This window comes from Phodopus roborovskii, unplaced genomic scaffold, assembly GCF_943737965.1.
Source record: "Phodopus roborovskii unplaced genomic scaffold, PHOROB, whole genome shotgun sequence".
Classification (NCBI taxonomy): Eukaryota; Metazoa; Chordata; class Mammalia; order Rodentia; family Cricetidae; genus Phodopus; species Phodopus roborovskii.
This window is the reverse complement of record NW_026126517.1, coordinates 31,892,055-31,904,817: the sequence shown is the minus strand read 5'-3', so window position 1 is coordinate 31,904,817 and position 12,763 is coordinate 31,892,055. Positions and strand designations below refer to the sequence as shown.

The 12,763-nt window shown below is 48.5% G+C and overlaps 1 protein-coding gene across 1 annotated transcript; it reads left to right on the top strand.

Moving 5' to 3' along the window:
- Nucleotides 1-646: 646 nt before the first annotated feature.
- On the top strand, nucleotides 647-12,459 carry Chrna3 (cholinergic receptor nicotinic alpha 3 subunit). The gene is made up of 6 exons (XM_051197505.1): nucleotides 647-717; nucleotides 3,219-3,358; nucleotides 3,464-3,508; nucleotides 4,111-4,220; nucleotides 9,117-10,128; nucleotides 12,296-12,459. Exons 1-6 carry the CDS (start codon nucleotides 654-656, stop codon nucleotides 12,422-12,424), a joined length of 1,500 nt encoding a protein of 499 aa, XP_051053462.1. The 5' UTR covers nucleotides 647-653; the 3' UTR covers nucleotides 12,425-12,459.
- The last annotated feature ends 304 nt before the right edge of the window (nucleotides 12,460-12,763 follow it).

Below are 12,763 nucleotides of genomic sequence, written 5' to 3'. Positions count from 1 at the left end.
CCTCTGGCATTGTTCTGTTTTATCAAGGAGCTAGTCTAAATAAAGAGAATAATATAAGACCTCCCAGATGTCATCACCCGTCCACGATAAACTTATCAGCAATACTGTTTCGATTCCAACCCACCTATCCCCCCTTAACTGGATGTTGTAGTATGTATGTATGTATGTATGTATGTATGTATGTATGTATGTATGTATGTATGTTCACACACCAGTATCACGCTGAAAATAATTATTTTAAGAGCATCAACTTCACTGCCTCCTTTTGAGTTGCAATGGACCTGGCGCAGTCTTGCGGTGATCCCCCAGTCCTTCTGGGAGCGCCACCCGCCCAGGAAGCCCTAGCCAGAGATTTGCTCATCCTTCCTGCCATGGTGACAATGGTAGCAGTGTCTGCTCCGGTCTGGTCCTTAGCCTAGCGGTCTCCAGTCTCCAGGGCTGCTCAGGGCGAGGCAGGGACCCGACGCCCCTCCCACGGCGGGTGCAGCTCCCTCCTTGGCCTCCCCGCCCCGCGGCTGCTCCCAGCCTTTGGCTGCCCCGGGTTCTTGCATTTCGGGCACGCAAGTGCGTCGGAGTTCGGGACCCCAAGCCGAGAGGAGCGCCGCGGTCCCCGGGCTCGCACAGCTCCTTCTCTGTCCGTGCGATCTCCAGGCATGGACGCTGTGCCGCTACGGTCGCTGCTGTCGATGCTGCTGTTGGTGCTGCTGCTACTGCCAGGTACGCTCAGGGAGCGGTCGGGTCAGGAGTCCTGGCGGGCTGCTGCGGGCGGTGGCCGGAGGGTAGCCTTTCGAGGCTGCTGCAGCCCTGGCCTCGGCTTTCACAAGGCTTCGGCCACTAGCTCTTTAGAAGTCTAGGCGCCCACCCACCTTGGATCTCAGCGTAGTCCCATGGTTCTGACAATGCACGCGCATCCCAGTCCCTATCTCGCTGAGCCCCTCGTGTACTCCTTTGTTCCCAAGCCTCTCAGTTAGCAGAGGCTCATGGCGAGCCCAGAGCAGGCTCTCTGGATCTGCGCAGCGCAGGAGTTAGAGGTTTGAGTCCAGGTCCCGAATGTGGCTTTGCTGCAGGAACCCGCAGCCCCATTTCCAGTATCTGCCTCCTGATCACCGTTTGGTTTTGTGGACCGTGAGAGAAACCTGTAGCCGAAGAAGGCTAAAGACTTATCCAAAACCACCTGGAGGAGAACCGAGTGGTTTGGAGTTAGGGCTGGACCAAGCCTCTGATCCTGGTCCTCCCATCTCTGCACAATGATCCAGTTGCCTAGAGACCTTCGACGTGATGCTCCTCCCAGGCCGTCGCGGAGGCTCTAGAGGAGACTGATAGGAAGAAGACCTCCCAGAGGTCCGAGATGGCTGGTGGATGAGGCAGAAACACTGCTACGATGTCCCCCAAAGGCTGGCAGGGCCTTCAGTTCACTGGGGGAGTGGGAGTGGGGATGGGGGCTTGCATCATTATAGTCTGCACTACTGTGAGGGCCCTGCCCAAATCACTGCTTGAAGAAGCTGGGTTATGCTTCCTCCAAAAGACTGTCCCTTGACTGACCCCAGTACTTTAAACAGCCAGCAGATTGAGGCAAGATGCCTCCATTAGCTGGGGTGGGCTTGTTAACAAAAAGTATGCCCAGGGGCCTGAAGACAGCACTGGCAGGAACCCGTGGGCACCTTGGCTCCTGAGATGTCCATAGCCAAACCCCTGCAGACTGCCAGAGGATGGAGGAAGGGGCTGCAGTCTCCCACATGGGGGGACATGTCCTCTGGCCTGGGGGTCCCCTGAGTGGCACCGCCCCTGCCCCAGGGTTGGGTGAGTCATCTTTCCACTTGGGCATTTCTTGGAGTACCTTTCTTGGAGTAACAATAAAGGTTTGAGCCTCTAATAGTTATTTCATTGTTATCTTTTTTTTTAAATAAAGCAAAGTTGGGTGTCTTATGTAAAGAAAGGTTAGATTTTTATTAAGAGAAAAGTATCAAGGAGGGCAGTGGTGGCTCACACCTTTAATCCCAGCACTCGGGAGGCAGAGGCAGGTGGATCTCTGAGAGTTGGAGACCAGCCTCATTTACAAAGCGAGTTCCAGGACAGGCTCCAAAGCTACACAGAGAGACCCTGTCTCAAAAAAAATAATGATAATAATAATAGTAAATTTTTTAAAAAGAAGGACGAAGGGAAGAAAGAAGTATCTGGTATCTAGTTCAACTAGTAAAGATACTTTCCACCCAGCCTGCCTGCCCCTGTCACCTGGCAGAATGCACTCAGGCAGTATCCTGGTCAGCCCAGGGTTCCATGATTGTGTAGTCTGCACACAGATGCAAAGAACCCCTTTAAAAAGAAAGACCCTGCCCACTTACACTTTTTCTCCCTTTCTTTCTGTTCCCCTGGGGCAGACAGGACTTTCCCTGTCTCCCTCTTCTCTTCTGTCCTCTCTCTGACTCTGTCTCTACCCTCACCCCCTCCCCTGTTTTCCTTTCCAATAAAACATCTCACTTAAGCTCTGTCTGCCTGCCTGGCATGTTTGTCCCTCTCCCTTGGTCACCCCGCCTGCCATGGCATATGCCAAGGTTCTCCCTCGCTTTATCATAGCAGTGATGATCTGAGTTTGGTCCCCAAGACCCTCATGGTAGAAGGAGGGAGCTGAGTTTTGAAGGCTGACCTCTGAACCCCACACACACATGCCACCTCTCCCCCATAATGTAATAAAAAAATTAAAGAAGAAAAAAAGGTAGTCTTTGCTTAAATTTAGGGGAGAGGGAGAGAGAGAAAGCTAAGAAAATGGTGGTAACACAGAGGAAGTGTGGAGATCTGAAGAGTGTCCTGTCTAGCTAACAGCAGCTCCTGGGCGCCTGCCACAGGCTACTGAGAGAAGGTCTTCTGAGGTGCAGTCATGCATACTCTTTATTTTGATAGATTAAAAAGCCAAGGTTCAGAGAGTTTAAACTACTACCCTAAGCTCTCACACAGCTTCCCATGGTTTGCCCGGATGAACCCCAGACATATATAACCAACTTCAGAACTCAGGCTTCTAAACCACTGAATGTGTGTGACCTGGTAGAATTCTTGTCTTTCGTGAGCCCCAGCTTTCCAGTTTGTAACTTAAGGGAGTATTATTAGCCCGGAAGCCTGGCTTTGCTGAGAACCCTAGCAGATGGGATTCGGTAGGAAGGATGTCCTTGCAGGGTGAGGGAAGTAATCATTTTCCCAGAAACTAACAGGAATGCCTCCCTCAGTGGCCAGTACCTCAGAAGCTGAACACCGCCTGTTCCAGTACCTGTTCGAAGACTACAACGAGTTCATCCGGCCTGTGGCCAACGTGTCCCACCCAGTCACCGTCCAGTTTGAGGTGTCTATGTCTCAGCTGGTGAAGGTGGTAAGTGCAGGAGCCACAAGATGTGGCCTTGGGGTTCCAGAGCAGCCTGCTTGGGGTCAGCCTCACTGTTGACATTCACCTGTCAACTTCAATCTCTCTTTATAGGATGAAGTGAACCAGATCATGGAGACAAACCTGTGGCTGAAGCAAGTACGTGTGTGGGCTCTGAGTACTGCTGCCCCCTGGTGGTATTCGCTTTATTTGCTGCTGGAAAACAAAAGGGGCTGCAGACTCAGATACAACCTCAGAGGATCCCCAATTAGGGTCACCTCACTGCTCTTAAGGGCTGACTCCTCACGTTACAGATAGACAAGCTACAGCCTAGAGAGAGAATTTTCTCCATATGCCCACTACAAAATTGGTTGGGCTGGATGTGGTGGCTCACTTCTTTGATCCCAGCACTCAGAAGGCAGAGGCATGTGGATCTCTGTGAGTTCAAAGCCAACAGAGACGAATTCCCAGGGGGAGCCTGGCTTCCTAGACCAGCAGAGTCACTGAGCTCCAAGTACAGCCAGACACTGTGCTCCAATAAATGATGTGATGACTGATCAAGGAAGATACCCTTTATTAACAGGCACACACATGCATGCACACCCCCACACGTGCCTACACACATGTACATATACGCCAAATAAGTGGAGCTAGAGATGTATCTCACTAGTTAGAATGCATACTTAGTAAGCACAATTCCCTGGGCTCAGTCCTAACCACCACATAAACCAGGCTTCCATCTCCCTACCTCCTTCCACCAGATCTGGAACGACTACAAGCTGAAATGGAAACCTTCTGACTACCAAGGGGTGGAGTTCATGCACGTCCCCGCAGAGAAGATCTGGAAACCAGACATTGTGCTTTATAACAAGTAAGGAGCTGGCTGTCTCATAGTCTTTGGTCTGGTAGTCTGGGCTCTGGGTCCTGCAGCCACTCACTTTGGCCCTTTCTGAGAGGGATCCGTTTACTTGTTCACTCTGCAGTCTCTGGGCATCAGTTATGTATTGAGTACCACAGTTGCCAGTGAGCCATAGAGTGTCAGGATGCTAAGTGATTCCTAAGACAGTGATGTGTAGCTGGAGGAGGGAAAAGGTCACCAGAGAAAGCTGCTGGGAGGAAATGTCATTAAAGTGGGCCTTGAAGGTCACGTGGGACCTGGAACAGGGAACAGGAGCAGAGAAGGTGCAGGGAGGCAGGAGAGTATGTCATGAATAGCCAAGACGACTTGGTTAGCTGCACTGTGGAGGAGAAGACTGGAAGATCAGGGAGGAGCCCCAGTGTCTGGTTGGGGGATCCGAGGTGGCAGGGGAGGGCCTTGCATGTGGCAATAGTTACTGGATCTGTGGCGGGAATGGGAGTAGATGGCTGTCTTGCCCTCTTTAAGAGAGAATACTCATAGGAGAAGATCAGGGCTGAGATTCGTCGATTGTTCCAGGTTCCCAAGTGAGAGAACAGCTTAGGCACTGAAGAGCTGTCAAACACACAGCTGCCCCCAGTACACTGTTTTCGTTTTGTTTCTCCATGTCTTTTCTAATGTTAGTATGTATAATTGTCTTCTTTATAAGCAGGTTGCTCTTTAGCATGGCTACCCAAAGGGTTGGTTTTCACCTGTCCCAGTTTATCCCATTTCCCGCATGGGCAACTTTTTCTGTGTGGTTCTGAGAGTTTTGGGGTGGGGGTGGGGGCGGATGGAGTGTTGCAAGTTCTGAGATCCCCACAAACCTGCCCCAGCCTTGACTCATTTCTCTGCAACCCTGTGTGTTCTCACTGTTAAGTCTTATTAGTTTTTATGTTTATTTGTTTGTGTGGGGGTGGAGGGGAGTAAAGTGGGAGAAAGGGAAGGGAGGAAAGAGGGAGAGAGAGAAGAGAGAGAAAGGAGAGAAAGAGAAAGGAGGGAGGAAGGGAGAGAGAGAGAGAGAGAGAGAGAGAGAGAGAGAGAGAGAGAGAGAATATGTGGAGGTCAGAAGACAGTTGCAAGCCAGTTCCCTGATTCTACCATGTTGGTTCTGGGGTCTGAGGACAGAACTCTGGCCATCAGACTTGGTGGCACCTTTGACAGCTGAGCCACACCACCAGCCCTCTGCTATGTTTTATAAATTCTCAAATACAAATTGAAACTTCATTGATGATTCAATATCGAATCAGGTCTTTGTTATATTTTGAGACAGGGTCTCACCAGGCTGGCTTCAAACTCATGATTCCTCTGCCTTTGTGTCCCACGCGCTGGGATTCTAGGATGCGTATCACCGCACCTTCTGTGTATGGCCCTTTTCTCAGGTGATGCTATGTCTTCTGTGTTTCTGACCCAGGACTAACTCTCAGGGCCTGGGGACCCATTTTCTCTTCCCTAGGTTCCCTCCATTCAGCAGCTGTCTCACCTGGCCTGTAGGTCTCGTGATGCTCTGGCTGTGAAGGTGTGGACAGTGGGCCTGTTCCGCTATCTGAGCTGCCCGGGTTTTCTGAGGGAACCTCTAGCTTGCACACATTTCTGCTGTTGTGATTTTTCTCCTACCCTTGCCCCATTTCCACTTCTCTTGTGTGCAAAGACCTGTGCTGACCAGAATCTGTGCTCACACCTCCTTTTCTCATTTTAACTGACTCACGCGGTCCAGCAGGGATGCAGTGCGGTCCCCTCTTACAGCTGTTGTCTCTTTGTCTCTGCCACCCCTCCCCCAATTTCTTGACTCCCTCTCTGTGTGTGATGGGTAGAGATTTTCAACTGAGTGTTTGGTCATTCATTCGGTCAACAAATACTTACAAGTGCTCTGTGTGCCAAAAGTTGTGCCAGATTTTGGTTTCCTGGTAGGTCCTCATGTTCTGTGACTGCTAGGGACAGAGATGATTTTGATCCCAACCTGCACAGCGAACGGGCATTCTGGTATGGGCAGGTACAATTAGGGGCTCCTATGGCAGTGACAAGAGACCAGGAACCCCAGAAACCACAAGAGTGAGTATTTGGGTCAGGGCTGGCCTTTCCCTGGTACTTGTCCACTGGGCACACACACATGTTGGTGACGCCTCACTTGGGGCCTGAAGTTCTGAATAGCCAAGGCTGTGGCCACAGATGTTCCCTGGACCTTGAGCAAATGGACCCTGCCTTCAGTGTTCTTTTCAGTGACAGGAAACAATATGGCTAGAACACAGGCGCCTGACTCCCTGGAAAGAACAGGTACTAAACTGTTTTAGTGTTTGAGCTGATCCAGTCTCTGTCACAGCTATTCAGCTCTGCCCTTGTAGCCCAAAGCAGCCACTCAGGAGACAACAAATGGTGGTGACTTTGTTCCAGGAGAAATGTGTGGGAATGGTGGCTGGGAAGATGCCCTAGTGGTTAAAGCAGAGTTTGGATTTCCCCAGAACTCATGTAAATGCCAGGTAGGTGTGGCAGCCTTGAAAGGCAGAGACAGGGGCTCTCCAGAGCAAGCTGGCCAGGGACACCAGCCGTACCCTCACTGCCAACCTTATCATCACTCTGGGTTTGATTGAGCAACCCTGGGTAAGCCTGGGTTTGATTGAGAGACCCTACCTCAGTGACTAAGAATGAAAGAATAATCAAGGATAATTCCTGGCATTGCTTTTGGGCCCTCTACATGCACTGCGCATGTGGGCACACCCACACATGTGCCCATATATATACACACATGTGTGCACAACACAAACACATGCAAACAGACAAAGAAAAATGTGTGAATCTAGAAGGGCAGTGTCTTAGGGTTACTACTATTGCTGGAGAGGAAAGGGTTTATTTTACTCATGGTTCATCATCAAACGCAGTGAGAGCAGAAACTCATGGCAGGGACCTGAAGCAGGGGCTGATATAGAGGCCGCAGAGGAGTGGGGCTTACTGGCTTGCTTCCCAGGGCTTGCTCAGTCTACTTTCCTACAGAGTCCAGGATTACCACCCCAGGGGTGGCCCCACCCACCATGAGCTGGGCTCTCCCTCATTAATCGCTAACTAAGGAAATACTCCACAGGCCTGTTTATAGCCTTTTGAGACATTTTCTCAACGAGGCTCCCTCCTCTCTGAAGTCAAGTTGACATAAAACTAGCCAGCACAGGCAGGTTTGTGGTCATAGTTTGCTAACTCCCAGACTTGGCCCTGAGCTTTGAAGTAGTTCTCTTACTTCTCTGACATTTGTTGATTCTGGATGCCCCAAATAACCTTGTTCAGGAGGCCCCTGTGAGCCCCTGTGTTCTGTAGGATCTTCAAGGTTCTGATCAGCTCTCACAGGGCTCTGGGGTGGGATTGGGTGTTTGAGTCCACAAGGAGGCAGTACAGAGCTCTGTTCCCTCCTACCGCTGGTTCCTCTGAAGTTTTTAGGGACTAAGAATGTGGAAACCCAGTTAGGGAAAGCCAGGCAGCTGAAACAGACATGGGTAGGGGCTCGGGCATTGAGTTGTCATGTGCAGTATCTATTCTGCTCAATGGAAGCAGGTGGGTGGGAAGGACGGAAACCAGCAGGGAGGAGTGATCTACACCAGAGTGTTGCCGGCTTTCCAATGGCAATGAAGTCATCTCTGAATGTTTAGAATTTTGACGCTTTCAAATTTCCGCATGTCAACCAAAAAGGGCATGAAAATCTTGAATGCCCCCTACTGCTGCAAGCTAAGAGACCAGGGGGCTGGCTCCAGAGGTCAAGGTCTTCAGTGAGCTAGACATAGTGGTGTACACTTGTAATCCCAGCATTCAGGAGGCCAAGGCAGAAGGATAGTGAGTGAGTCTACCCTGAGCTACAGCAGCACGTCCTTATCTACAAAGGGAGAAACCCTTCAGTGGGAGGGACATCTGTTGAGAACCAATCGACCTTGCTATCAGATGGCCTCCACTGGCCACAGAGATGAAATTCTGAATGCAAGCTCTACAGGGAACTGAGAGCATCGTCAGTTCTTCTGTGAAGATCTCAGCTTATACCCATTACAAGATGAGTCTCGGAAAACTGCGTTATCTATACAGAAAGAAGCTAAGTGTGCATGGCTGAAAGAGTAGACACATGGGGAGGAAGTAGAGACAGACAGGGAGGGGAGTGCAGGTACCGGTTTGCTGAGTTCAGTGTGAAAGTGTTCAATGAAATCAGAAAACATGGTTTTTACTGGAGAGCAGTGTTGGGAGGAGAGGGGGACAGTGGTACAACTGGAGGGAGGGGGCAGTCGTAGAACTGGGACCTGGGGAGGGTGGTGGGGATGGGCATCCACACCTGTGGCTGATCCACGAAGCCATTTCCAGGTCTGCTGCGGGGTTTCACACATGTATCGGCACCCAGTGGAGGCTGAATAAAGGGATGCTAGCAAGGTCCTGCCTGCTAATATCCCCCAAAGGCTGCTGAAGCGAGATGACAACATTCATCTTAAATCAGTGGGGCCCCGTTTGGCTCTTAGGAGTCTCTAGAAACATCAACCTGGAAATTGTACACTGTGGACTGTACTAGTGATAGGACCAGCATGGCAGAGTGTGTGATGGGGAGGCCCAGGAGGTGGTGAGAATGTACTGGGAAAAGATGCACTGGGGGTTCCAAGTGTGGCAAATCACGTGTTAGGAGAGGTTGGGGCATGGATGACTAACTTGCAGAGCATGTGCTAGGGGAGGCCTAGGCCTCAGTGTCTCCACTGGAGAATGGGGCGGTTGGCTCAGTGACCTCTTATGGTCCTTTGATCTCTCATGTCCCACTGTTTTTGCAAATCATCACTTGTTATTGTCCTGGTGGCCACATGGGAAGCCAGGCTGGCCATACAGTGGTGATGGTGAGTTGTGTGCCCCACTGTGTCTTCACAGCGCTGATGGGGATTTCCAGGTTGATGACAAGACCAAAGCTCTACTCAAGTACACAGGAGAGGTGACTTGGATCCCTCCGGCCATCTTCAAGAGCTCATGTAAAATTGATGTGACCTACTTCCCATTTGACTACCAAAACTGCACCATGAAGTTTGGCTTGTGGTCATATGACAAGGCGAAGATTGACCTGGTCCTCATTGGCTCCTCAATGAACCTCAAAGACTACTGGGAAAGTGGCGAGTGGGCCATCATCAAAGCCCCAGGCTACAAACATGAGATCAAGTACAACTGCTGTGAGGAGATCTACCAAGACATCACGTACTCGCTGTACATCCGCCGCCTGCCGCTGTTTTACACCATCAACCTCATCATCCCCTGCCTGCTCATCTCCTTCCTCACAGTGCTGGTCTTCTACCTGCCCTCTGACTGTGGCGAGAAGGTGACACTCTGCATCTCCGTACTCCTCTCCCTGACGGTCTTTCTCCTAGTGATCACTGAGACCATCCCTTCCACCTCTCTGGTCATTCCCCTGATCGGGGAGTACCTCCTCTTCACCATGATTTTTGTCACCTTGTCCATTGTCATCACAGTCTTCGTGCTCAACGTGCACTACCGAACCCCAACCACACACACAATGCCAACCTGGGTCAAGGCTATATTCCTAGACCTGCTCCCCAGGGTCATGTTTATGACTAGGCCGACCAGCAGCGAGGGAGAAGCTCAGAAACCAAGGACCTTCAACAGCGCTGAGCTCTCAAATTTGAACTCCTTCAACCGTGCAGACTCTAAAAGCTGCAAGGAAGGCTACCCATGCCAAGATGGGACATGCAGCTACTGCCACCACCAGAGGGTAAAAATCTCAAATTTCAGTGCTAATCTCACGAGAAGCTCAAGTTCTGAATCTGTGGATGCCGTGTTGTCTTTCTCTGCTCTGTCGCCAGAAATCAAAGAAGCCATCCAAAGCGTGAAGTATATTGCTGAAAATATGAAAGCACAGAATGTAGCCAAAGAGGTAAATATATGGTTTGTATTATGGCTCCCTTGTGCACTGATGCATAGGACAGAGGTTAGGAAAATAGACTCTTAGGGGCTCAATGGATGGCCTAGGAATAAAGGACACTTGTTGCTCTTGGGGAGAATACAAACTTGGTTCCTAGCACCCATATCAGATATCAGATGCCCCACAATGCCCATAACTCTAACTCCAGGGAATCCAACACCCTCCTCTGGTCATACACACACACACACACACAGAGAGAGAGAGAGAGAGAGGGGGGGGGGCAAAGATCATTTGAAAATTTTTTAAATTAATTCCTCTCAAATATGAGAAAAAAATTTCGAGAAGAAATTAGACTCAAGTCAGCAGCTTATGTTCAGGCCAGCTAGATGTCTTTGGATATGCTTGTATTTCGGGGCAGTCTTGCACTCATGATTGTACTGTCTCAGCTCCCCCCAGAAGTGGGATTCCAGGCCATCATTTCACGCTTCAGATTTATATAGGGATTAGGGCCACTTCTTCAGTCAACATTGATATTGAAAGTATCATTCATTGAGGAATCTGCAGAAGCAACCCTGAGATTGCACTAACTTTATAACCATTTTTCAGACGAGGATATTGAGAATGAGGGATATGAAATTTACTCTGATTCTTGTTTTTAAGGTTTATTTGTTTTAGGTACAATGGTGTTTTGCCTGCATGTATATCTGTGTGAGGGTGTTGGATCCCCTGGAACTGTAGTTACAGACAGTTGTGAGCTGCCATGTGGGTGCTGGGAATTGAACCTGGGTCCTCTGGAAGAGCAACAGTGCTCTTAACCACTGTGCCATCTCTCCATCTCCTTACTCAGATTCTTATACCTAGAAAGGTGCTAGATTAAAGCCAAAGTTTGTCTCTACCTGTTTTCTATCCTCTGCCTGGTAAAGCCTTGGGAGTGGCATTATGTATGCCATAGAGGGCTGGGTAAGCCTCGGGCTGTGGACTTGAAGTGCTTCCAGACAAGTCTTAGGTATTCAAGTAGAGTAACGTGTCAAGCAGGACATTATGATTCCAACTCTATCATGACTTTCATGGTGTCACTAAAAGGACACATTTACTCTGGCTCATAATGGGGAAATGAAAACCACATCTCCCAGCCCCATTTTGTGTGTTTAATTGAATTACAAAATTACACGCTACTTATTCATGATGTGATTATTGCTTCAAGATCAGTTGACTCATGGGTTCTATCTCGACTCAACTGTGGTTTCTTTGCTTTCTGAATTGTCTGGGAGCTTAATTGCCATAGATTCTCCTTCCTGTTTCAAGCCTAAATTGAAGCTCATTATGTATAATTATTCTTGCTCTTTCCTCTGTCTTTTACTCTATTGCCAGCCTGTTTGGCCTTACAAATGAAGATGGCATTTTAGTCAGGTGGGCATTTTGAAGGGGAGTGGTGGGGAAGAGAAAATGTCAAGCTCACCCAACAAGCTTATTTCACTGTGGAACAGATGTTACACAGAAATTAGTATCCAAAATTAGAAATGAACAAGTACTTTTAAACAATGTCAAATGATATTGGATTGTAGTCACCATTCTAACAAAGTCTCCAAATCCTCCTGAAGAGACATGTATGCTTTAATACTGGAATTCAATTTAAAAATAGGATATATATATATATATATATATGCATATATATGTATATATGTATCCTATATATACATATATATGCACACACACATTTCTGAGTGGTGGTACATACCTGTAAATTACAGCCCTCAGGAGGCTGTGGTAGGATGATCAATAATTTGAGGCCAACTTAAATTGTTTAGCCATGAAGACCAGACCTTGCTTCAAAAGAAAAAAAAAATTCTCATTTGAAACAGAGACAATATGCCCATGTTTTACACCACAGCTGAGGTGGGCCTTCCCACCTTATCCATCTAATCCAGATAGCCCCTCATAGTTACCTCAAGAGGCTGACCGAATTTAGGAAATCCTTTATGAGCATGCCCAGTAGTTTGTATCCTAGGGGATTCTCGATCTGGTCAAGTTGACAATCATTATCAACCATCACCATAGATTTCCTCAGATCGCATCAGTAAAATTCCCTGTATATGAAATAAAATGGCTTCTCTGCCATAACATGATTTAATATTGAAAATCCACCTTTCCTTCATGTTTTGTTGTTTTTGTTTTTCAGATTCAAGATGATTGGAAGTATGTTGCCATGGTGATTGACCGAATCTTTCTCTGGGTTTTCATCCTGGTATGCATTTTAGGGACGGCAGGGTTATTTCTACAGCCCTTGATGGTCAGAGATGACACATAAATTGTGAACGGAGTTCATGGAGGCTCGCCTGTGCTGACGCCTCTCCATAGCACCACACCTTAGCCAGCTTTGAGTTTGCTATTTCAAGGGTTAGTCATTTTCAACTCATCTTGATTTTTGGCCAAGAAAAAAAAAAGTAGAGGAAAAATGTCTAGTTATTTGCTATGTATAAATGAACATTTAGCTAGCCTTGCTGACAGAGCACGTCAAGAGGTTCCTTTTCTTGTGGTTGAAAATGAACTAGATAGGAAACGTCCCATTCACAATTACTAAAGCATTAGTTCAGTGTCTCTATAGGCTTCCTCATTCGTTTAGCCCATAATCTCCCCGAAATTGAAC

Excerpts from the sequence above, each read along its gene's own strand:
- Chrna3 (XM_051197505.1), top strand. The coding sequence starts at position 654 with ATGGACGCTGTGCCGCTACGGTCGCTGCTGTCGATGCTGCTGTTGGTG. Across the intron at positions 718-3,218 it reads GGTGCTGCTGCTACTGCCAG|TGGCCAGTACCTCAGAAGCT; the intron begins GTACGCTCAGGG and ends TGCCTCCCTCAG. Across the intron at positions 10,129-12,295 it reads CACAGAATGTAGCCAAAGAG|ATTCAAGATGATTGGAAGTA; the intron begins GTAAATATATGG and ends TTTGTTTTTCAG.